The sequence below is a fragment of the Gracilinanus agilis genome, chromosome 2, assembly GCF_016433145.1.
Source record: "Gracilinanus agilis isolate LMUSP501 chromosome 2, AgileGrace, whole genome shotgun sequence".
In the NCBI taxonomy this organism is placed as follows: Eukaryota; Metazoa; Chordata; class Mammalia; order Didelphimorphia; family Didelphidae; genus Gracilinanus; species Gracilinanus agilis.
Window position 1 is genome coordinate 464,476,036 of NC_058131.1, and position 23,723 is coordinate 464,499,758.

At 34.7% G+C, this 23,723-nt stretch overlaps 1 protein-coding gene across 1 annotated transcript in view; it reads left to right on the forward strand.

Annotated features, from left to right (window-relative positions):
* The window catches only part of KCNH5 (potassium voltage-gated channel subfamily H member 5), a 520,057-nt gene that overhangs the window by 32,895 nt on the left and 463,439 nt on the right, over positions 1-23,723 (forward strand). Inside the window, exon 2 of the mRNA XM_044662009.1 lies at positions 6,682-6,805. Coding sequence (XP_044517944.1) covers positions 6,682-6,805 — 124 coding nt within the window. The remainder of the gene's footprint in view (positions 1-6,681; positions 6,806-23,723) is intronic.

The following is a 23,723-nucleotide window of genomic DNA, read 5'->3' on the forward strand; positions in this document are numbered from 1 at the left end:
TTAGCTTGGAGAAGAAAGGGATTTTGGTATGTGGGTATTATGAAGACCCATTAAATATGTTCAAATATTTTAAGGATTATCATGTGGAAAAAAGACTGAAAAAAGGGAGCCATAGCACATTGCTGCCACTTTTCATTTGTGGCCAAAAGCCAAACCATCACCCACCTCCTCCCACATATTCTTTCTTGTTTAGGAATTTCAAGATTCCTCAAGACTTCTGGTTTTCTGAGTACTTATCTTTAGCTATTCAGAAAAAGCTTCTGGTACTTCTGTCTCCTGGGAAAAATCACCTATTAGGGACCCAATAAATCTCCTCCTACTTCTGACATTCTATAATTCTATAATCTATGGTAAAATTGAGAGGAAGGTAAAGAAGAATTACAATTAATTGTGATGGAATGCAAAATAAGTGATTGAGTGATGAGGAGACAGAGAGGGTAAAATAAAAAGTTCAAATTTTATTTAAATTGTATATAAATTATTTATTTGGATTTAAAATTTTTATTTTGAATATTTTCCCATAGTTACATATTTCATGTTTTTTCCCTCTCCCCCAAGTGCCCCCATCCCCCTGTAGCCAACGCACAATTCCACTGGGTTTTACATGTATCACTGATTAAGACCAAATTCCATATTATTGATGCTTGGACTAGAGTTATCATTTAGCATCTACCTCCCCAAAAATATCCCCATCAGCCCATATGTTTAAACAGTTGTTTTTCTTCTGTGTTTCCACTCCTTGTTATAGCCAAAAAAGCTTATAGAAATATTATAGCTTATAAGAATATTATAGCCAAAAAGCTAAACTTGGCAATTAAGCAGGGGGGTTTTTGGATAATGTCATGCCTGGCTCAAGCAGGGCAGTTATCTCTGGCTGACAGCCCCAGGGCCACAACTCCTCCCCTAGACTGAACAGCCTTGAAGATTCCTAGACAGAACAGCCTTGAAGATTAAGAATCATATCCTGTGGCACCTGGAAACATCCCTACTCCCGCTGTCTAGCTAACCCTAAGACAAAGGCACCTATATCCTAGAAACATATATATTCCCTCTTCTGAATGCACCCCTTGGGACTCTCTTGCTGAGTTCCCCCAGCACGCACTGGCAATAAAGCTTTCTCCTGCTTTGATTGCATTGTCTCGTGTGTTCCTCTGGAGGCCACCCATTTTGAACCCTAACATCCTGTAGTTCTTCCTCTGAATGTGGGTAGCATTCTTTTCCATAAATCCCTCAGAACTGTCCTGGGTCATTGCATTGCTGCTAGTAGAGAAGTCCATTACATTTTATTGTGCCACAGTGCTTCAGTCTCTGTGTATAAGGTTCTCCTGGTTGTGCTCCTTTCACTCTGCATCAATTCCTGGAGGTCATTCCAATTCACATGGAATTCCTCCAGTTTATTATTCCTTTGAGCACAATAGTATTCTATCACCAACAGATACCACAATTTGTTCAGCCATTCCCCAATTGAAGGACATCCCCATATTTTCCAATTTTTTGCCACCACAAAGAGCACAGCTATAAATATTTTTGTACAAGTCTTTTTCCTTATTATCTCTTTGGGGTATAATCCAAGCAGTGCTATGGCTGGATCAAAAGGCAGATAGTCTTTTAAAGCCCTTTAGGCATAGTTCCAAATTGCCATCCAGAATGGTTGGATCAATTCACAGCTCTACCAGCAATGCATTAATGTCCCAATTTTGCCACATCCTCTCCAACATTCCCCACTTTCCTTTGCTGTCATGTTAGCTAATCTGCTAGGTGTGAGGTGGTACCTCAGTGTGGTTTTGATTTATGTTTCTCTAATTATAAGATATTTAGAACAATTTCTCATGTGTTTGTTGATAGTTTTGATTTCTTTATCTGAAAATTGCCTATTCGTGTCCCTTGCCCATTTATCAATTGGGGAATGGCTTGGTTTTTTGTAAAATTGAATTAGCTCCTTATATATTTGAGTAATTATATATACATTTTTTAAAAAGTAGAACGGATTGATTTGGAAGGTTTGGATTTCCCTATTAGCTAGGAAATTGGAGGAGAGATCTTTTGGGTGGAAACTATAAGCATTTGTCAGAGAAGTTATAGAGAGGATTTCTGTCCAGGTAGTGATTGAATAAATAGCATTGTCTTTAAGGTGCGTTGGAAGTCCATGATCTTGTTTCCAAGTAATTTCTACTGTGGATGAGAGTTCCTTCCCCTCCCTTGGTACTGTTTCCTTTAAAATGTTTATTTTACTAAACCAGTGTTGTTCAACAAAGGTTTCACAGTCAATTGAACTATCTGCCACAACCACTTCTACTATCAATATATTTTTTTTAATCCTTCTCTTAGACATAATATAAAACATATTCATGCTTCACTACTTTATCTGTGACTCATCAATGTGGATATTCCCTATGTTGATGCGGATTGTAATTTAGCAATACCTTCTTATCCATAAAACTTTATTTCAGTGGTTCATTTTGATGTGAAGGTGATTGGATATTTAATGGCTACTTCAATGAAGCATAAGCTCTAGTCCTGGTGATAGATGAAATCTACTTGTTACAAATGTTTTGGTACCTGGGTACATTTAGTCCTAGATAAGTACAGAGATAAGTACTCTTTTGTGATGAAATTTTTGTCTATAGCAAGTTGTAGCAACTACAACAACAAAAAACCCCTCAGGAAAACAAAGCAGTTTTCTGAAGCAAAAATGTCTTTTGCATTGGTAATTAAAAAATCCAGATACCTAGCAGTCTTATGGCCTTTTTTTCCCCTACAGGGGTGGGGGTGGGGAAGTGATAATAAGATTATAAAGTGGCAACTTTTGGTACTTTTCTAATCTGAATTCCAGCTAAGAAATTTCTATCCTCCTCTTCCTCCTCTGCTAGTGGAACCAGTGAATTTGATGAGAGAACATGCAAATTTAATTCAATTCAATAAATTTAACTAAACTTTATTCAGTTTTATTCAACTAGATATAATTGCAAATCTTGTTGTCCATGACTAATCTTTTAAGGGATAACTTTATCCAAAGTTAGTCAAGGATTTTTTTTTTTTTTTTATGATAAGAGAGATACCATTTGGTTTCCTTTGAATGTATCATATATATTTATGTATTTTTAAAAATATAGGTACACACACTCATGTATATATATATACACTCATCATATACATTATATTATGTATATATTTACATACACACATTTGTACATGTATATGTACATGTATATATACAGATGTGGCAAGAGAGAGAGAGAGAAATGAAGAATGGTGAATGGCTTTTGACCAGTACTTATCCCGTTTATCTCTATCTATCTCCACTCATATTCATCTTTATATTTGATTCTGTGAATCTATGTAAGGAATTCTGAATTCTGTGCCAACTAAAAGGTTGGTAAATGACTTGCTGGGAAGTTAAAAAAATTAATCGAATTAAACTACTCTAATGGAAGAAATTATTCTTAGAAGATCCACATTAGGTCAAAGTATAAATAGGTTTAAAAGTGTTATATTTTTAGTTGAACATTACCTTTTGGCTATCATTATCACAAACATGATTTGGAATTGACTTGAATCCTTAATTAAAGGAAGTATGAATGAATTTAGCAGTAGAATAGCCAACCATTGCAGACTTTTTTTTTTTTTTCCTTAGGGAAATCTTTGATGTGCAGATAACTTTTTTTCCTCTCTTTCCCTTTAAGAAGCACTTATTTGATATAATTTATTTTTTCTATTACTTGTATTTTCCAGTATATTCTTTCCTCTACCCTCTCTCAAAGAGTTTCATCTGATGTTAAAGAGTAAAAAAGAAGAAAAAAATGAATTCAGCAAAACTAGCCAACTGATCAATCAAGTCTGACATTATAAGCATTGTTCCATATTGTTCTAGTAAGCCTCTCTAATCTCAAGTATGGAGATAGTGAAAATGACCAGTTGTATACCAGGAAAGGGCATAAGGATGCAGTTCTTAGACACAATACAAGGGTGGAAGCTCCTGTGATAAAGGGCACAGTAACAGTTACAATCAGTGTAAAAACTACCCAGTCTACCCCTGCCTCTTTCTTTTTTCAGGTCCTGATCTCATGCTTCTAGGTGAAAGTCTCACTTAGAGGAAAAATGATTCCTATATTGAATGCTAGGGGCCATATCAACCCTGGAGCTTGTTCTAACAATAGCTAAGACAGGGTCTATATGTTTTGAGGCATATTTATTTTACATTAAATTTTTTCTAACTTTTTTCTTCTTTTCCCCATTTTGCGATCTTTCTTATTGCTCCCACTTAAATTCTTATTATGCTCAGTAATCTCAGGATATATATCTCAGTGGGGATTGAAGAAGAATCTGGTTAAACCCCTCACATATATCCATAGTCATTCATGTCTGCAAAAAAGAATGGGAGATAAATTCATATCTCTTTTTAGAGGCATCCCTTGTCATGATAATGTCATAATTTTGATTGCTTTAATTGATGTTTTTCCTCCCATTTACACTGTTGAAGTCATGCGGATTTTTTTCTTGTTCTGCTTATTTCATTTCATATTAAAGTAAGTCTTCTCATGCTTCTCTGAATCATTCATTTTTATTATTTCAACAAAATGGTGTGGTAATATTTAATCCTATTAATGTGTCACAATTTTGTTTACCATTTTCCATTTGAAGGGCAACTATTTTGTTTCTGGTTATTTGCTGGCACAAAAATGACTGTTACAAAAAAGTTGCTGTTACAAATATTTTGGTATATATGAAGCCTTTCTTTTATATTGTTGACCTTTGGGGGTATATTCTTTTTTTTTTTTTTAAATTTTAAACCCTTAAATTCTGTGTATTGACTTATAGGTGGAAGATTGGCAAGGGTAGGCAATGGGGGTCAAGTGACTTGCCCAGGGTCACACAGCTGGGAAGTGTCTGAGGTCGAATTTGAACCTAGGACCTCCTGTCTCTAGGCCTGGCTCTCAATCCAGTGAGCTACCTAGCTGCCCCCTGGGGGTATATTCTTAATCAAATGTTATCAACATTTTGATAACTTTCTTAGCATAATTCCAGACTGTTTTATAGAATTGTTCACATCTCCACCAACATTATTTTATTTTCACAATTTCTCCAACACTGACCACTGTAAATATTATCATCTTTGCCATTTTGCAAGATGTGAGGGAAAAACTGTCAGTGACTTCATTTTGCATTTCTCTTATTATTAGTGATTTTTTGCAGTCTTTCATATGATTTTTTAATGCTTTGAAATTCACTTGAGAATAATTTGTTCATATTTTTGGGGAAATAGTTTTGTTTGGTGTTTTTTGGATATCAGACCGTTATCAGAGATATTTGGTATCAAGACTTTTTCCTTAGTCTCTTCCTTTTCTTTGAATTCTAGTTATTTTTTTCATTATTTCACTTCAATTTCAAGTTATTAAGTTAACCTATTTAATCTTTTGTGAACACCCCTCTATTCCTTCTTTAAGGATTTCTCTCTCGTTATTCTTATACTCTTATTATTATATTTAAATTTAAGTAACACATTTGCTATATGGGCCCCCAAATAAATAACATGGATTCTAAAAATTTAAGGTTTTAAACATGGTTATGGCAAAAACAATCATTTGAAATATTGTTTTCTACAAATTAGCCCAATTCTTCCCCTCCATACCCAGCAGAAAATCATGTGATGCCTCAAAAGATAAGAGTGGTAATGTCTTCTTTACTTATTACTACATTGACAATCCCAAAAGGTGTGTACTGAAAACAAAATACGTCTGACTTATTTATTCTTTAAAAAGAAAAAAATTTGCTATTTAAAGGCTAGCTCCAAATGATATCATTTTGATGGCCCATGCCATTACATATTCTTTATTATGAGACACTCCCAAGTAATGATCTTGTCTTTCTGTATTCTGATTAAGTGTCTCAGTTTGTATAGACAGCATAAATTTATTATTAATAAACCTTTTATTTTAAATGTAATTGTTGTGGTAGAAATAATAACGATATTAGCTAGTATTTATATATTTAAGATTCGCAAGACACTTTGTATATGTTAATTCATTTGATCTTTACAACAACCTTGTGAGGTAGGTTCTATTTTTGACCTCATTTTACAGATGAGGAAACTGTTTGAAAAAGATTATGTGACTTGCCCAGGATCACACAGCTAGCACAAATCTGAGGTGGAATTCAAATTCAGGTCTTTCTGACTCTTGTATTGCACTATATCACCTATTTGATTGAACTCTATCCGCTGTATCACCTTTTTAATTTAAAAGCTTAGTGGCATAGTTAGAGTTCAATCAAATAGGTGATATTGTTATTTTCCTAAAAAAGTTTTTATATATACAGATAGACTATTTGTTATGTTTCTTTTTCAATTATTAAAACTTAACTGATAACATGGTTTTAAAATATAGGTTGTCTACAGTACTGAATAAACCCATACTACAAATAGTCTTGACCATTTTTTCAAATAACTCCTTAAATTGTTTTATAGATCATTGGATCTTAGATTTAGAAATTCAAGGGACCTCAGTAATCATTTAAATAATCTCTCTCCTTCTATAGATGGGGAAATTGAGGGCTCATAATGGTGTTATTTTGTCAAAATTAGAGAGAGTAAAAAGGAAGAGCAAAATTTGATTCCAGAACCTCTGACTCCATTTTCAGCATGTAAAGTCAAGTCATTTTTTTTCTTTCTTATTTCCTTTTTAGAATCAAGTTTTTTACTGGGAAATGCCCAAATTGTGGACTGGCCTATAGTTTATAGTAATGACGGTTTTTGTAAACTCTCTGGATATCATCGAGCTGACGTTATGCAGAAAAGTAGCACTTGCAGGTAGGTAATTCTTTGGAAACTCTTTGTTAATTAATAAAATTGTTATGAAACCAAAAAATTTTTACATTGACTTAAGCTCACAAATTAAATAAGTACAAATTTTTATCAAAATCTTGTTCAAGAAACTAAACAAACTTAAAAAAAAAGGATATTTCTGCCTATCTATGAAGGACTAGATGGACCTACTCATGTCTGGAGATCCATTTGGTCTACTAATTCTGTGATGGTGAGCCTATGGCACATGCACCAAAAAAGGCATGCCTCTGCATCCCTCTCTGTGGGCATACCTGCAGTCAATCACCATGGTTCATTACTAGAAAGCCAGAAGGACTTGAGGCAGAGCTGTTCCTCTCCCCTTCTCTACACTCACTGAGGCCATTTCTCACTTCCCCTACCTCTCTGCCCAGCAGCCCAATGGGAGCACTTCTTCCCTCCCCTGTCTGGGTGAAGGGGGTTTGGGGGTGGAGCCAAGGGCTCAGCACTCAGTCCGGGGTGGGGTTGGGTGGGGGAGGAGTCCAGGATTCCATCTCTAAAAATTTCACCATCACTGCACTAACTCTTATTTGAACTAAGAAAAGAAACAAACACCAACAACCAGGTCAGCTACTTTTCAAAGTAATCAAAGGAGACCATTCAAATATATCTCACAACTTTTCTTTTTTCAGTTGGCTAAGACAGAGGACTTTGATATTTTAATTTTTAAAAATATTTTTAAATTTAAAAATTTAAATTTAAATAATTTAATAAAACTAAAATTTTAATTTCATTTAAATTTAAAATTTTAATTTCATTTAAATTTAAAAATTTAAAATATATACATATTACATGTGTATACACAACATATATAGTATATGTACATATACACATAAATACATGCACACACCTGTATTTATATATTTTTGTATTTTTGTAAATTTACATTTTCTATTCATGACTCCTTGTGGGATTCTCTTNCCAGGATTCCATCTCTAAAAATTTCACCATCACTGCACTAACTCTTATTTGAACTAAGAAAAGAAACAAACACCAACAACCAGGTCAGCTACTTTTCAAAGTAATCAAAGGAGACCATTCAAATATATCTCACAACTTTTCTTTTTTCAGTTGGCTAAGACAGAGGACTTTGATATTTTAATTTTTAAAAATATTTTTAAATTTAAAAATTTAAATTTAAATAATTTAATAAAACTAAAATTTTAATTTCATTTAAATTTAAAATTTTAATTTCATTTAAATTTAAAAATTTAAAATATATACATATTACATGTGTATACACAACATATATAGTATATGTACATATACACATAAATACATGCACACACCTGTATTTATATATTTTTGTATTTTTGTAAATTTACATTTTCTATTCATGACTCCTTGTGGGATTCTCTTGGCAAAGATGCTGGAATCATTTGCCATTTCCTTCTTCAGTAGATTAAGGCAGGCAAAGGTTAAGTGACATAATTAAGTGACCTTAAGTCACATAGCTTGTGAGTTTCTGAAGCCAAATTTGAACTTAGGTTTTCATGACTCCAAGTTCAAGTGCTTTATCCTCTGTATATGCCACATATACATACACATATATACACACATAAACACATTTATACATAGGCACATCCACAAGCACACACATGTTCACACATTTGAATTTGTAATACACATATGCAATATATTGTATACAGACAATATATGCATACATTTATATGTATGCATACACATATACATTATTATCATATTATTATATATAATACATATATGTATGTAACTGTTGAATGGGTAAGGGGTGATTCAGAAGTAGTGGAGGATTCCTCTACAAATCTGGTTAGTCTCAGAGAGACTAGGCCATAGAGAAGTTACTATGGACCATCTGATATAAATCTTCACACAACGGTAAATCAGATCACAAGATGGAGAAGAACCATATGTATATGTGGTGTCACTCTTTCTTCTGCCCTCTCTACATTCTTAGATCCTTGGTTCACAAAGTTTTTTTCTAATGTTAAGGGGCTCTCGATTAACTTTAGGTTATTATTTCCTTTCTGCTTACAACTTCTTTTGCTTATGAACTTGAACTGACTAAAAATACTGTCATAAGGTGATACCAAAATGTTAGTGATTCCAGGGTGGGTATGGAGTATTACTAATTTTACCCACCTCCCTATGAAATATGTCTCTTATTTTCTAATCAGATTCATCCTGTTCCCCAAAATTCTATTAGCATTGCATGATTAATGTTAATTACTCATGCACCAAGAACTAGTTGTCACTAATTTTCTTTATGTTAAAGGACAGTAAATGATAACAATGAAAGAACAGAGAGCAAATTGGAGGGGTACAGCTCATTCAGAGAGTAGTTGGTGCTAGGACAACTTTAGGCTCCTGCTTTAGGTTCTTTAAAAATAATTCTTATAAGAGGAATCAAAGCAATACTCCAGAGAAGTGGGACCATCCCCACAAGAAGAGAGATCTCACCAATCACCACTTTCCTTTTGCAGCAGACTTCCTTTTGGGTACTAGCTTTGTCTGCACAGCAAATACCATTCATGACCACCAGTAGCAACATTGGCAGTGTTTTATCAGTCTCTCAGGAGTGTAGCGTTGGGGAGCAAAGTGCCAGGATCCAGCTGTGTATACCCACAGTCACAATTTGATTCAGTTTAATTCAATAAACATTTATAAGTGCTTTACTATGTGCCTAGCACTGTAATAAACACTTGTGACATAAAAAAAAGTCAGAAAACTTAAAGCACAACACAACAGAATAAAAGTCTCTATCCTCAAGGAATTCACAATCTAATGGGGAAGATAATGCAAACAAATACAAACAAAGCAAGCTAAATGCATGGTAAAGAGGAAATAATTGACAGAGGGAAGGCATGAGGATAAAGAGAGATTGGGGAACACTTCCTGTGGTTGGTTAGATTTTAGCTGGGGCTTAAAGGAAGCCAGCGGGGTCAGCAACCAGAGCAGAGGAGTGAGAGCACTACAGGCAAGAGAAGCCAGAGAAATGCCTGGCACTGAGAGATAAAGTGTCTTGTTCCTGGAACAGCTAGGATGCCGGTGTCACTGATTCAAAGAATATGTAAAGAGGGGAACAAGGTGTAAGAAGACTAGAAAAGTAGTAGGGGTCTGGGTGATGAAGGAGTCTGATTGCCAAACAGAACATTTTGTGTTTGCACTTGGAGGCAATAGGAAGCCACTGGAGTTTTTCGAGTGGAGGAGTAACATGATCAAACTTGCATTTTAGGAAAATCAATTTAGTGGCTGAATGGAGAATGGATTGAGTGGTGAGAGACTTAAGGCAGACTAGAAGTCTGTTCCCATAATCTAGGTATGAGGTGATGAACGCCTGAGTGGTAGCAGTGTCAGAGGAGAAAACAGAGAGACATATGATAGATATTATGAAAGTGAAATAGTCAAATCCAGGAATTATTCTTAGGTTTTGACTTTGAGGGACTAAGAGCATGGTGTTGCCCCTCTAGTAACAGGGACAGTAGAAAGGGGCAGATTGTAGGGGGAAAGATAATGAGTTCTGTTTTGACCTATGGAGTTTCAGATGTCTATTGGACATCTAATTTGAGATGTCTAGAAGGTAGTTGGAGATGTGAGATTAGAAGTTAGGAGGGAGATTGGGGAAGGATAGATAGATTTTAAAATCATCAGCATCGAGAGGATAATTTTACCCTAAGATTGTAGATCAGGGCATGCTTTCTTCCATTTTATTTCCTTCATGAGTTTTTCATCCCATATGTGATATGTGTCTTTCGCCATGGCCCTAGCAATATAGAAACATGTATTGCATGAAAGCACTGATATGACCAATATGAGACTATTTTCTATGGGGGAGTAGGAAGTGAGAGAGAATCTAAATTTGTAAAATGTTAGAAAACCATTGTCAAAAATTGTTTCTTCATGGAATAAAAAAAAATGAAAAGGGAAAGCAAGAAATCTAAACCAACAAAAATTAGAACTGACAGTACAAATGTAGTAGATAGATGTTATACCTACTGTAGCAGTATACAGGGCACTTCTATAACTAAAATCTAGGTTTTGTGCATATGTATCTCAAGAGCACATACACATATGGAGTACACAAACAAATCATTATGACTAGTATACCTCTTAGCTGAGAGAAAAGCCCAAAGAAGTCTACCAACTAACCATGACTTCATCTTAAAAGAGTTGTGACAAACAATGATGCTTATTTTCAAGCCATTCAGGAAAGAGTTTTGTTGAGACACTTTGATACTCAAGGGATTCACCAGTTATTAGATTGTTGGAAGGCTAACTCATCATAAACATTTTTTCTAAGTGGAAAAATGACTAGAAAGGAAAAAAATGATTGGAAAAGAGAAAACAAGCTTAAAAATCCAATATTGAAGGAGACAAATATTTTTTCATACTGAAAATTCATTAGGTACAGTTAATTTTCTTGATCTTAATTTGACTGGGAAGACCTCATTTTAACATAGTATTGGAATCCTAAGATTTCCAAGACATAAGAGGTCACAGGTGATTTCTAATTCAATCATTTTCACTTGCTTTGTGGGGAACCTTAAACTAGATCACATGATACTTTTTTCCTGAGAGGAGGGGATATAGAGTATTTTCTGTAGTTGAAGCATCAGAGAGTATTCTTCTTTTTCTGGGTTTTCTCATTCTTGCAGGAGCAAGAATGCAAATGATTGCCTTTCCCCTAAGAGTTCTTTGCATCTTCAGATATCATAAGCTATGATATTCTCAAAGCAAGCAGGCATACATTATTAACATAAACAATTATTATGGGCTTGCACAAAAATGCCTTGTGTGATTTATTAATCCAGAAATAGCAACCAGTTTGATACTCTCACAGAGGGAGGAAAATTAGCATGTGAAACAATAACAAACTATATCAAAGCTTTGTCAGGTTCTCTTCCAAGAGGGTTCCCTGTGATGTACTCCCACTCTAACCTTTTGTTTTTATTGAACCATTTTTATTGGTTTTTGACTTGGCTCACTGACAGCGAAGCTGCTTTAGCATGGCTCCAGATAAAAGCCAGTAAAGTCTACAGTTAACCCTCATAAAAAATGTAGGCACATTTCTCTTTAGAGGAAACTGTGGAACAAGAAAAAGAACCTAAGGAGCGTGATTCAAAGACCTTTGGTCTAGCTTCACCACTTTTTAGTTGGGTGACCCATTTCATCTCTTGGAGCCTTGGTTTCTTTATCTGTAAAATAGAGACTACCAACCTAACAGAATTGCTAAGATAAGATGAGATAGTGGATATGTATCTAGAAGAATTAAGTTCCTTAAGAGTAGAGGCTATTTTACTTTTGTTTTCCTATTTCTGATGACTAGCACAATGCTTAGAAAGATCTTAATGAATGCTCCTATACTGGTATTGAGAGAATACTTAATGTTCCTTCTTGCTAACTTATAGGATATATTAATGTTTAAAACTGCATTAAGACTTTTGGAACACCTTATATACAGCTGAATAGTGGTGGCAAGAGTAAAGATTTATCAGGACTCTCTAAGGTTCCTGTAAGCTCTAAGATAGGATCTAAGACAGGATCATCAGAACAAAAATTCATCACTGGACCTTTGACTTCATCAAGGCACCAGCTCCCTTCTCATTTTTTAGATTTGGAAATGGGTTCAGAGATTTTAAATGAATTTCTGGGAGTCACATAGCTTGTGTCAGTTCTAGGACCAGAATATGAAGCTCCCTTTTACCAGTTTTTCCACTCTGCTATGATTTTGTTCTATATACTTTTCACATTCTTGCTCTTACTGATATAACTACCCACTCCCCAACCCTGCCACACACACACACACACACACTGATGATGCCTTGGAAATTCAGGAATTGGTGATAGACTTCCTAGGAGTCCATAGATCCCGATGACTTCCACTTACCTCTACAGGCTACCTAGAGTGCCCAGGTGCCCTTGAGGTTGAACTTGGGAGACCAGAGGCAGCCACAGAGCACTGGAGAATAGAGATCATGCTCAGCTGTGGGACTGTGACTGCAGCTAGTCCTCTAGAATAGAGAGAATTCTGGATTGTCTATTTAGCAACCTGCTGGGCAACCATTTGACTATTTTGAGACTTTTCTTGGCAACAAGAGTGTATGTGGTAAGGCTGGTCACACTTTCTTAAGAGCAATTGGTATACTAGGAATTCTTCAGAATATGGAGATAAACATAATTTCTTTTAATTAATTAAAATAAAAAGTCTGCTACAGTACCAGCTATTATTTATTGTTAGTATAGCCTATAAGAAACTTGTAGCTTAAAAGAGAAAAAACAATCACACTTTTTTTAGCTTCTTCCACTATCTACCAATTTCATCTTGCCTCTGAACCATTTTTAGCATTTTGAGCGGAGGAACTGAAATAATCAGAATTATTCCATATCATCTTTTAATTGATTCTATGGATTTTGTCCTGCAACTGCCTAAGTCATGGTTCTTTGTCTCTGATCTTAGTTCAGAAACTCAGTTGGCCTATAATGAATTAAGTTTAGAAATCCTGTTCTCCTACTAATCACTGTTCTATTCCTGCACCAAGGAAATCTTTTATTCTTGAGGGATGTGAGTGGACATCAGCAAGTTTGATCCCGAGATATCCTTTAGAGATATCTGATTTGTTAACCAAAGAAGTCTGGTCCATGATCTTTAATCTTTTAGGTGGACCCAAACACTGCGCATTTTTTGGTTACAGGAGGGAAAGAGGAGGTTGGCGATAGTCGCGTACCAATTTCCAGCCAATCGTATTGTCTCCCAAGCCTCAGCTCTTTAACCAGTCCTACTGATTTCACTATTCTTGATGTTGAGCACTTTTAACCAATCATAATGTGTTCCCCACCTACCCAACTGTACTCTTCAGAATTTTATTAAGACTGGCTAGCTTTACCTCCTGTCTTTGGTCATCGCGAGAGGTAATAAGTTGGTCATGCTCAGACCATTGTCTTTCAGTAGTCTGATGATTTTAAAATGTAATAGAACCTAAAAGAAAATGGTCTGTGGAAAATAAGTGAGGATGGTAGGGAACTAATAAGAAGGAATAATGGAAGAAGAAATGAAAGAGGAGGAAGGGATAATTAAAACAAAGAATGTATAGAACAGCAATGGGGAACCTTTTAGAGATGCAGCAGCCAAACTGCACCCTTACGCTGCATGCAAGCCGCCTACCTTACTCCAGACAGGGGAGGGAGAAAGTGCTCCCATCAGGCTGCTGGGCAGAAGGCGGGTCATGTGAGAAATGTCCTCAGACACAGAGGAGAGGGGGAAGGGAGCAGCCCACTCCGGCACACCATAGGTTCATCCACACCGGTATGGAACATCAGTTAATAAATACTCCTAGCAGTGACTAGATGGTACAGTGGTTAGAGTGCTCTGCCCGGAGTGAGGAAGACCTAAGCCTTAGATATCAGACTTGTCCCTGGGCCAAGAACAGACCATAGAACTCCAGAATGGGACTAAAACACTTTGAAATATAATTTGGAAATATTTAGTACAGATAAATAAAAATATAAATACAATACAGATAATTTGTGGTTTTCTAAGTCAATATGGGGCCTATAGAAATTTTTTCGTATTTTAGTTTGGAACCTCTGACCCTGATCTAAATTCAAATCCACCCTCAGATACTTCGTAGCTGCATGATTCTTGGCAAACTTTTGCTTGCCTCATTTTCCTCAACTGGGGATAATAATAGCATCTACCTTTCAGGGTTGTTGTGAGATAATATTTGTAAGGCGCTTGGCACATAGATTCTTAACAAATGCTTCTTTACTTTCTTCATGGATACCTTTTCTATGAGCTGCTGTCCTTAGTTCATTGAGAATTTTCCCATTTTCTTTTTTTTTTTTTCACAACACCAATCTGTGGTGCCATTGTTAGGACTTTTGAAACCACTGAACAGTAATATATCAATTATAGGATCTGTTATGGCACTCCATCTAGTAAGAAGAGAAGTGAGATTAAAAAGTATGAAAAAAGAAGTAGGGAGGCTAGAGAAGGTTTATCTGGATTTAATATATAACAAAACATTTTAAAAATTTACACCTTTGGTGAGATTCTTTTGGAAAATTTAAACTCAGCAAAAGAGCTGAAGTCAATGATGAGAATCCTGGAAATAGTCTAGAGACCTGGCTCCAGCCCAAGATTAGATTAGCTGTTTGACACTTGGTAAAGTCACTTAAATACTGTCAACTTACATTTTCCATTTGTAAAGTTTAGATTCTATAATGTAGGGTCATACAATATTAGAGCATAAAGAGGACCTAGAAGACTTAACATAATCCAACCTTCCCTTTTCACTGATAAGCAAATGGGCTCAGAAAGGTTAAGTAACTTTGGTAAGTAACAATGCAATCTAGGGCTAGAACCATCCTATTTCCTACAGATAGGAGGGGAAAAACAGATCAATACATAAAGATCTTTGAGTCCAAAAGAAAATATAATAGTCTAAGAATACTGTAATAAAGAAATAGGCCTTATAACTCAGTCTAGTAATTTGGTAATTCATTATCTTGAGTGAAGTCTTTCTAAGAGGAAGAGATGCCATCTGATGTTGAAGAGAGCTCAGTAATTAATTTAAATGATCTCCCCAATTTTAATCATGATGACATTTTTGACTCACATTAAAACTTGAGAGTTTCAAAATCAATGAATTTTTCAGTTTGGACTTAAGAAGATAGATTACTACATTATATGTGTCAAAAATAGAATTACTTGATATAAAACTTGTATTAGATGGATTAAAGTAAAGAAGATTAACATGGATACTGGATAAAAGATTACATGCCCCATTTTGTTTTTATTCATATGTGAATTGTTCTATTGTAAAGTAAAGTAGTGTGTTTAATTTGGCTTCTTATGGGATTAAGGCATTTTGATGTGAAGATTTTTAAAAGCTATATTTATTGTGCAGTAGAAAGTCTAAGAACTGAACAACTAATTGATCTAATTTCTTAATGATTGTATTTTCTAGAATTTTGACTATTTGGCAGGTGATATTTGGAGGGAAATTAATTTTGCGTATTTAAAAGATGATCCTAGACATAAATGCTGGGTAGGTAGGCTTAGATATAATAGTATCTTTAGTCACATTAGGATGATTGGATCTATGATACATCTAAGACCTTAAATTGTAAAAGTAGAGGTTTTTAGATATGGAGAACTTTTACTCCTATGAAATCTTTAGAGACCATTTAGTCCAATCTCTATTTCACAGGGTAGGAAACTGAGGCCCAGAGTGGTTGAAATATTTACTCTACATTATTAATAAAAGTAATTTTAAGCAAGGCTGTGAAAACACACAGGATAAATGATAAGTGATAACCAGCCTGCAGGGCAGGATAAATTTTAATCTTTGCAGAATAACTGATAAATTAGTGTTTTTATGCTTCTAGAAAAATGGTCCTGACTCAGAGAGTCCAAACCAAAGAGAAATTTCCTATTAATGGCAAAATTCTCTTGTTCCTCGATAAAATTATACCAATTTTGTTTGCTTTTAACATTTCCAAACTATTCTTTCACACAAAAACCCTTCATTCCAACACAAATGCTTTCTCAGTGTTGTTGTATGATCAAAAATCTTCTCCAAAAAATTAAATTTGTAGGTGAATCAGAGGTCATTAGAGAATGCATCTTATTTCCAATGATGATATCTTCACAAGAAATGACATAAGGGGTACTGTTCAGGAAACATAGGATCATAAAAGAAGGCAGAATAGTTACATAGAAGTGGCAAAGAATGAATTGTCTGAGTATTGTATTGAAATTCCTAAGATCTGAAAGGTTTAGAGCAGAAGTTCTTAATCTGAGGTCCATGGGCTTAAGTGGCTTTTTTTTTTTTTAAACCCTTGTACTTCGGTGTATTGTCTCATAGGTGGAAGAGTGGTAAGGGTGGGCAATGGGGGTCAAGTGACTTGCCTAGGGTCACACAGCTGGGAAGTGGCTGAGGCCGGGTTTGAACCTAGGACCTCCTGTCTCTAGGCCTGACTCTCACTCCACTGAGCTACCCAGCTGCCCCCTTAAGTGGCTTTTTAATGAGTATTTTGATTACCACATTTCACAACTGATTTTTTAAAAATTCTGTGCATTTTATTTCATGAATTAAAAAAAAATTATTCTGAAAAAGGAACCATAGACTTTAGCAGACTGACAAAGGGGTTGATGATACAAAAAAAGTTAAGAACTGCTGTCCCAGAGGAAAATTTCTAGTACTTTTATTAGCTTCTCAGTGGAGGATCTCTGGGAAAAAGATGAGAGGAATTATAAAGTATGAGAAGGCCTGGATAATTAGAGAGAATCTATACATTTATGATATTACTAACTTTTTAAATATTAAAGAATTAATTAAAAACTGTAGGTTTTCTTAAATAAAATATATAAAAATTAGTCTAAGTGTATGTACTTGAACAACAAAGTGGATAAAAGATGAATATGGTCATGATGAAATACGCAGTTGAATAGTAATCTATTAAATTTAGCCACTAATATATACATTTTAGAGAAATCCCAAAGATGAACTGAGTGATTGCATTTGTTGTGTGGTATTTTCAATAAATCCTAAAGAATGTTGATATCACAAATGCTTATTTTGTTCACATTGATATTTTCTAAATAATCTATATAAGAACACACCATGATTTGGGAAGAACCGAAATTATAGGTAATCCAAAAGCAATGAATCCTTTATGGAGACGTGGATAAAAAAAAAACAGAATGTGAGAAATCACGAAGGGATAATAACTTGTATTTGTTGAGGGTCTACCAAACCAATGATATCAGGGATCTATTATATTAAGTAAAATAAAGATGGCATGTTTATTCTTATAGTTTAGAATTACTAACTTGGCATAGTTCCAAATTGCTCTCCCAAATGGTCGGATTAGTTTTCAGTTCTATCAACAATGTATTAGTTTTCCCATTTTTCAATATTCCCTTCAACATTTGTCATTTTGCCCTTTTATCATGTTAGCCAATCTGGTAGATATGAGATGTTATCTCAGAATTATTTTGATTTGCATTTCTCTGATCAATGGTGATTTAGAGCATTTTTAAAATTGCCTATATATGACTTTGATTTTTCCACCCCAAAACTGTTTGTTCATGACTTTTGATCATTTATCAAATAGGGAATGGCTCTTATTCTTACAAATTTGACAGAGTTCTCTATGCATTTTAGTTATGAGACCTCTATCTGATGAATTGTCTACAAATCCTCCCCCAAATTTTCTGCTTTCCTTTTAATCTTGGTTACACTAATTATATTTATAAGTCTCTTTTTAATTTAATATAATCAGAATTATTCATTTTATGTCTCACAATGCTCTTCATCTCTTGTTTATTCATTGATGAATTTACTATACATAAATCTGATAGATAATATGTTTCCTATTCTTCTAATTTGCTTATGATACCTACTTTTATGCCTAGGCCATATTTTCACATTTAAAAAATTATTGAAAAACTCTTCATACTATTAAAATTATTGAAGATCTCTTTATACTTAAAAACTTTTGAAGATTCCTTTATATTCTTAAAAGTTATTTTGGACCCTTTTATACTCTTGAAAATTACTGAGGATCTCCAAGAGCTTTTGCTTATATAGAGTATATCTATTATTTACTATTTTACAAGTTAAAACTCATACAATTTAAAATATTTATTTAAAGAAATGATAAAAATCAATTCTATGTTAACATAAATAATAAAATTTTCTAAAAATTTCTAATTTCTAATTGCGATATCCTTTTCTTTCCCTAAACTCTTTTAAATGCCTTTTCTTAAGACTTGGCTGTGAATTCTGCTATTATAGTCATTCCCCTTTTGACCATCATTTTTACTTCAATAAATGAGGCATTTCTTAAATTAAAACAATGTTGGGGTACCACCTTATACCTATCAGATTGGCCAATATGGCAGAAAAGGAAAGAAGCAAATGTTGGAGGCAATGGGGCAAAATTGGGACACTAATGCATTATTGATGGAGTTGTGATCCAACTATTCTGGAGGGCAATTTGGAACTACATCCAAAGGACTATAAAACTGTGCATACCCTTTGATCCAGTAATACCACTACTGGGTCTGCATCCAAAAGAGATAATTAAAAAGAGGAAAGGACCTACTTGTACAAAAATTTATAGCTGCTCTTTTTGTGGTGGCAAAGAGTTAGAAATTGAGGGGATGTCCATCAGTTGGGGAATTGCTGAACAAATTGTGGCACATATTGGTGATGGAATACTATTGTGCTATAAAAAATGATAAGCAAGGTAATTTCAGAAAAAGCTGGAAAGATCTGTGGGAACTGATGCAGTGTAAAATAAGCAGAACTGGAACATTGTACACGTTATTGCAATATCAGATGATGATCATTTGTGAAAACTTTGTTACTATCAGCAATGCAGTGATCTGGGTTAATCTTGAAAGACTTATGACAGGGAATGCTATCCACCTCCAGAGAAGAACTGTTGGGGTTGTCTTTCATATGAGAGTATTTATGGTTTTATTTTGGGATTTTGGTTATTATGAGTTTGCTTTTACAACAATGACCAGTATAGAAGAAGTGTTTCGCATGACAATAAATATAAAATTTTAAATAAAAAAAATAAAGCATTTCTGTTTATCATTTAGAATCAAGCCCTTCTGAAGGAAGGAATTATCCATAAGCAAGCAGAGAATTTTTCAGTTGCTCATTTTTATCAGAGAGAGGTCTCTATCAAATGTTCTGGTAGCTGAAGTGCCCCATCTCTAGTGTATCCTATTACTATGCCAGCTTTGTGGTATTCTAGATGGAATTGCCTATTTAATTTTTCTTTTTATTTGCGCAATCTTTGCTAGACTTGCTACCATTTAATTTTTTCCCCCTTCATCCTTTCATAAGTACTATCTATCACAACTATATCTGTCTGGGAAGCACTTTATCTTCTTGATGCTCTAAGCTGCTGCTATTGCTATTGCTGCTGCTATTGCTATTGCTATTGCTATTGCTATTGCTATTGCTATTGCTATTGCTATTACTACTACTACTACTACTGCTACTACTACTACTACTACTACTACTACTACTACTACTACTACTACTACTACTACTACTACTACTACTACTACTACTACCATGCCTCTACCATAACTATGACCATGATTTCTCCTCATCTTCCTCTTCCTTCTATTCCTCTTCTTCCTCCTTCTCTATATTACATCTAATACATTCCTTTCGAAGGAGGTTTACCCTGTCATTGTTAACTAACAACCATGAGTTATATTCTACTATGCCCTAGTTATACTTAACAGGTTTTATTTTATTCTTTGTTATTATTGTTCAGTTATTTCAGTCAGGTCTGACTCTTTGCTGCTCTATTTTTTTTTTTTTTTGGCAAAGACACTAGGGTGATTTGCCAATTCTTCTTCCAGGTCATCTTATAGATGAGGAAACTGAGACAAACAAGAATAAATTACTTGACCAGGGTCACATAGTTAGTAAATGTCCTATACTGAATTTGAACTCAGTTCTTCCTGACTCTAAATCTGGTGCTCTGTCCACTGTGCCATCTGCCTCATCTAACTCATAGTAAGATATTAAGTTCATTTGCTTCTTAAAATTTGTGCTTTTGTGCATAGATACATAAGGTGATAAATATATTTATTGCCCCTTTCCCTGGATATTTGCATCTGTGAATTACGGTGGCTCCATTGTTCTTCCTACACCATGCTTATTATTGTTGGTGATAGCTAGTATAGCTATTTAACTGGACAATTTTCTTTCCTTTTAAAAATTTTCAGTTTAAAACTCACCTTCTGCAAGAAGCCTTTACCTCTTAATGCTAGTGTCTTCCTTTTGGTGATTACTTACAATTTTTACTCTCTCTCTCTCTCTCTCTCTCCATATATATATATATATATATATATGTATATATATATTTGTTGTGTAATTAGAATATGTACCCTAAAAACTACAATCCCCAGTAAAACTACGATTCCCTGTAAAACTACGATCCCCAGTAAAACTACGATTCCCAGAATCCCACTCACTTCCTGTTGTTATGTGCTGATGTAGACAGGATATAAATTGGGTGGAGGTCCACCGCTCTGTCTCTTTTCCTTCCTGTTGGCAGCTTTGGTAGAGCAGGCTTTTAAAAAAATTTATTAATATTCATTTTAACATGTTTACATGCTTAATGCCCCTACTTTCCCCTTCACCCCCCGCTCTCCCCCCACCCATGGCCGATGCACATTTCCACTGGTTGTAACATGTGCCCTTGTTCTAGGCCTATTTCCAAATTGTTGATAGTTGCATTGGTGTGGTTGTTTCTAGTCCACATCCCCAATCATGTCCTCCTCAACCCATGCGTTCCAGCAATTGTTTATCTTCTATGTTTCCTCTCCTGTAGTTCTTCCTCTGAATGTGGGTAGCGTTCTTTACCATAAATCCCTCAGAATTGTCCTGGGTCATTGCATTGTTGCTGGTACAGAGGTCCATTACATTCAATTTTACTACAGTATATCAGTCTCTGTGTACAATGTTCTTCTGGCTCTGCTCCTCTCACTCTGCATCAATTCCTGGAGGTCTTTCCAGTTCACCTGGAACTCCTCCAGTTTATTATTCCTTTTAGCACAATAGTATCCCATCACCAGCATATATCATGATTTGTTGAGCCATTCCCCAATTGAAGGACATACCCTCCTTTTCCAGTTTTTTGCCACCACAAAAAGCGCAGCTATAAATATTTTCATACAAGTCTGTTTATCTATGATCTCTTTGGGGTACAAACTCAATAATGGTACGGCTGGATCAAAGGGCAGGCATTCTTTTATAGCCCTTTGAGCATAGTTCCATATTGCCAGCCAGAATGGTTGGATCAGTTCACAACTCCACTAGCAATGCATTAATGTCCCAGTTTTGCCATATCCCCTCCAGCATTCATTACTCTCCCCTTCTTTCATTTTAGCCAATCTGCTAGGTGTGAGGTGATACCTCAAAGTTGTTTTGATTTGCATTTCTCTAATTATTAGAGATTTAGAACACTTTCTCATGTGCTCATTGATACTTTTGATTTCTTTACCTGAAAATTGCCTATTCATGTCTCTTGCCCATTTTTCAATTGGGGAATGGCTTGATCTTTTATACAATTGATTTAACTCCTTGTATATTTGAGTAAGTAGACCCCTGTCAGAGTTTTTTGTTATAAAGATTTTTTACCAATTTGTTGTTTCCCTTCAGATTTTGACTACACTGTTTTTGTTTGTACAAAAGCTTTTTAACTTAATATAATCAAAACCATTTAATTTACATTTTGTAATTTTGTTTAACTCTTGCTTGGTTTTAAAATCTTTCCTTTCCCAGAGATCTGACAGGTATACTATTTTGTGTTCACTTAACTTATTTATAGTTTCCCTCTTTATATTCAAGTCATTCACCCATTCTGAATTTATCTTGGTGTAGAGTGTGAGATGTTGATCTAAACCTAATCTCTCCCATATTGTTTTCCAAATTTCCCAGCAGTTTTTGTCAAATAGTGGATTCATGTCCCAAAAGTTGGGCTCTTTGGGTTTATCATACACTGATGTCATTAACCCCAAGTCTATTCCACTGATCCTCCCTTCTATCTCTTAGCCAGTACCATATTGTTTTGATTACTACTGCTTTATAGTATAGTTTAATATCTGGTACTGCTAGGCCCCCTTCCTTCACATTTTTTTTTTCATTATTTCCCTTGATATTCTTGATCTTTTGTTATTCCAAATGAACTTTGTTAAAGTTTTTCCTAATTCAGTAAAGAAGTTTTTTGGTAATTTGATAGGTATGGTGCTAAATAGGTAAATTAATTTGGGTAGAATGTTCATTTTTATTATGTTAGCTCGTCCTATCCATGAACAATTAATGGCTTTCCAATTGTTGAGATCCAGTATTATTTGTTTGGAAAGTGTTTTGTAGTTGTGTTCGTATAATTGCTGTGTTTGTTTTGGTGGATAGATTCCTAAGTATTTTATATTTTCTAGGGTGATTTTAAATGGTGTTTCTCTTTCTACCTCTTGCTGCTCTAATGTGTTGGAAATATATAGAAATGCTGATGATTTATGTGCATTTATTTTGTATCCTGCAACTTTGCTAAAGTTGTTGATTATTTCTACCAGCTTCTTAGTTGATTCTCTAGGATTTTTTAAGTATACCATCATATCATCTGCAAAGAGTGATAGCTTAGTCTCCTCATTGCCCATTTTGATAACTTCAATTTCTTTTTCTTCTCTAATTGCTATTGCTAGTGTTTCTAGTACTATGTTGAATAATAGAGGTGATAATGGGCATCCTTGTTTCACTCCTGATCTTATTGGGAAGGCTTCTAATTTATCCCCATTGCATATAATGCTTGTTGATGGTTTTAGGTATATACTGTATATTATTTTTAGGAAGGGTCCTTCTAGTCCTATACTTTTCAATGTTTTCAATAGGAATGGATGCTGTATTTTGTCAAAGGCTTTTTCAGTATCTATTGAGATAATCATGTGATTTTTGTTTGTTAGATTGTTGATATGGTCAATTATGTGGATGGTTTTCCTAATGTTGAACCATCCTTGCATTCCTGGTATAAATCCCACCTGATCATGGTGGATGATCTTCTTAATTACTTGCTGGAGTCTCTTTGCTAATATTCTATTTAAGATTTTTGCATCTATGTTCATTAGGGAGATTGGTCTATAGTTTTCTTTCTCTGTTTTTGGTCTACCTGGCTTTGGGATTAGTACCATATTTGTGTCATAAAAGGAATTTGATAGGACTACTTTCTTATCATATCAAATAATTTGTATAGTATTGGGATTAGTTGCTCTTTGAATGTCTGATAGAATTCACTTGTGAATCCATCAGGCCCTGGCGATTTTTTCTTAGGGAGTTCTTTGATGGCTTGTTCAATTTCTTTTTCTGAT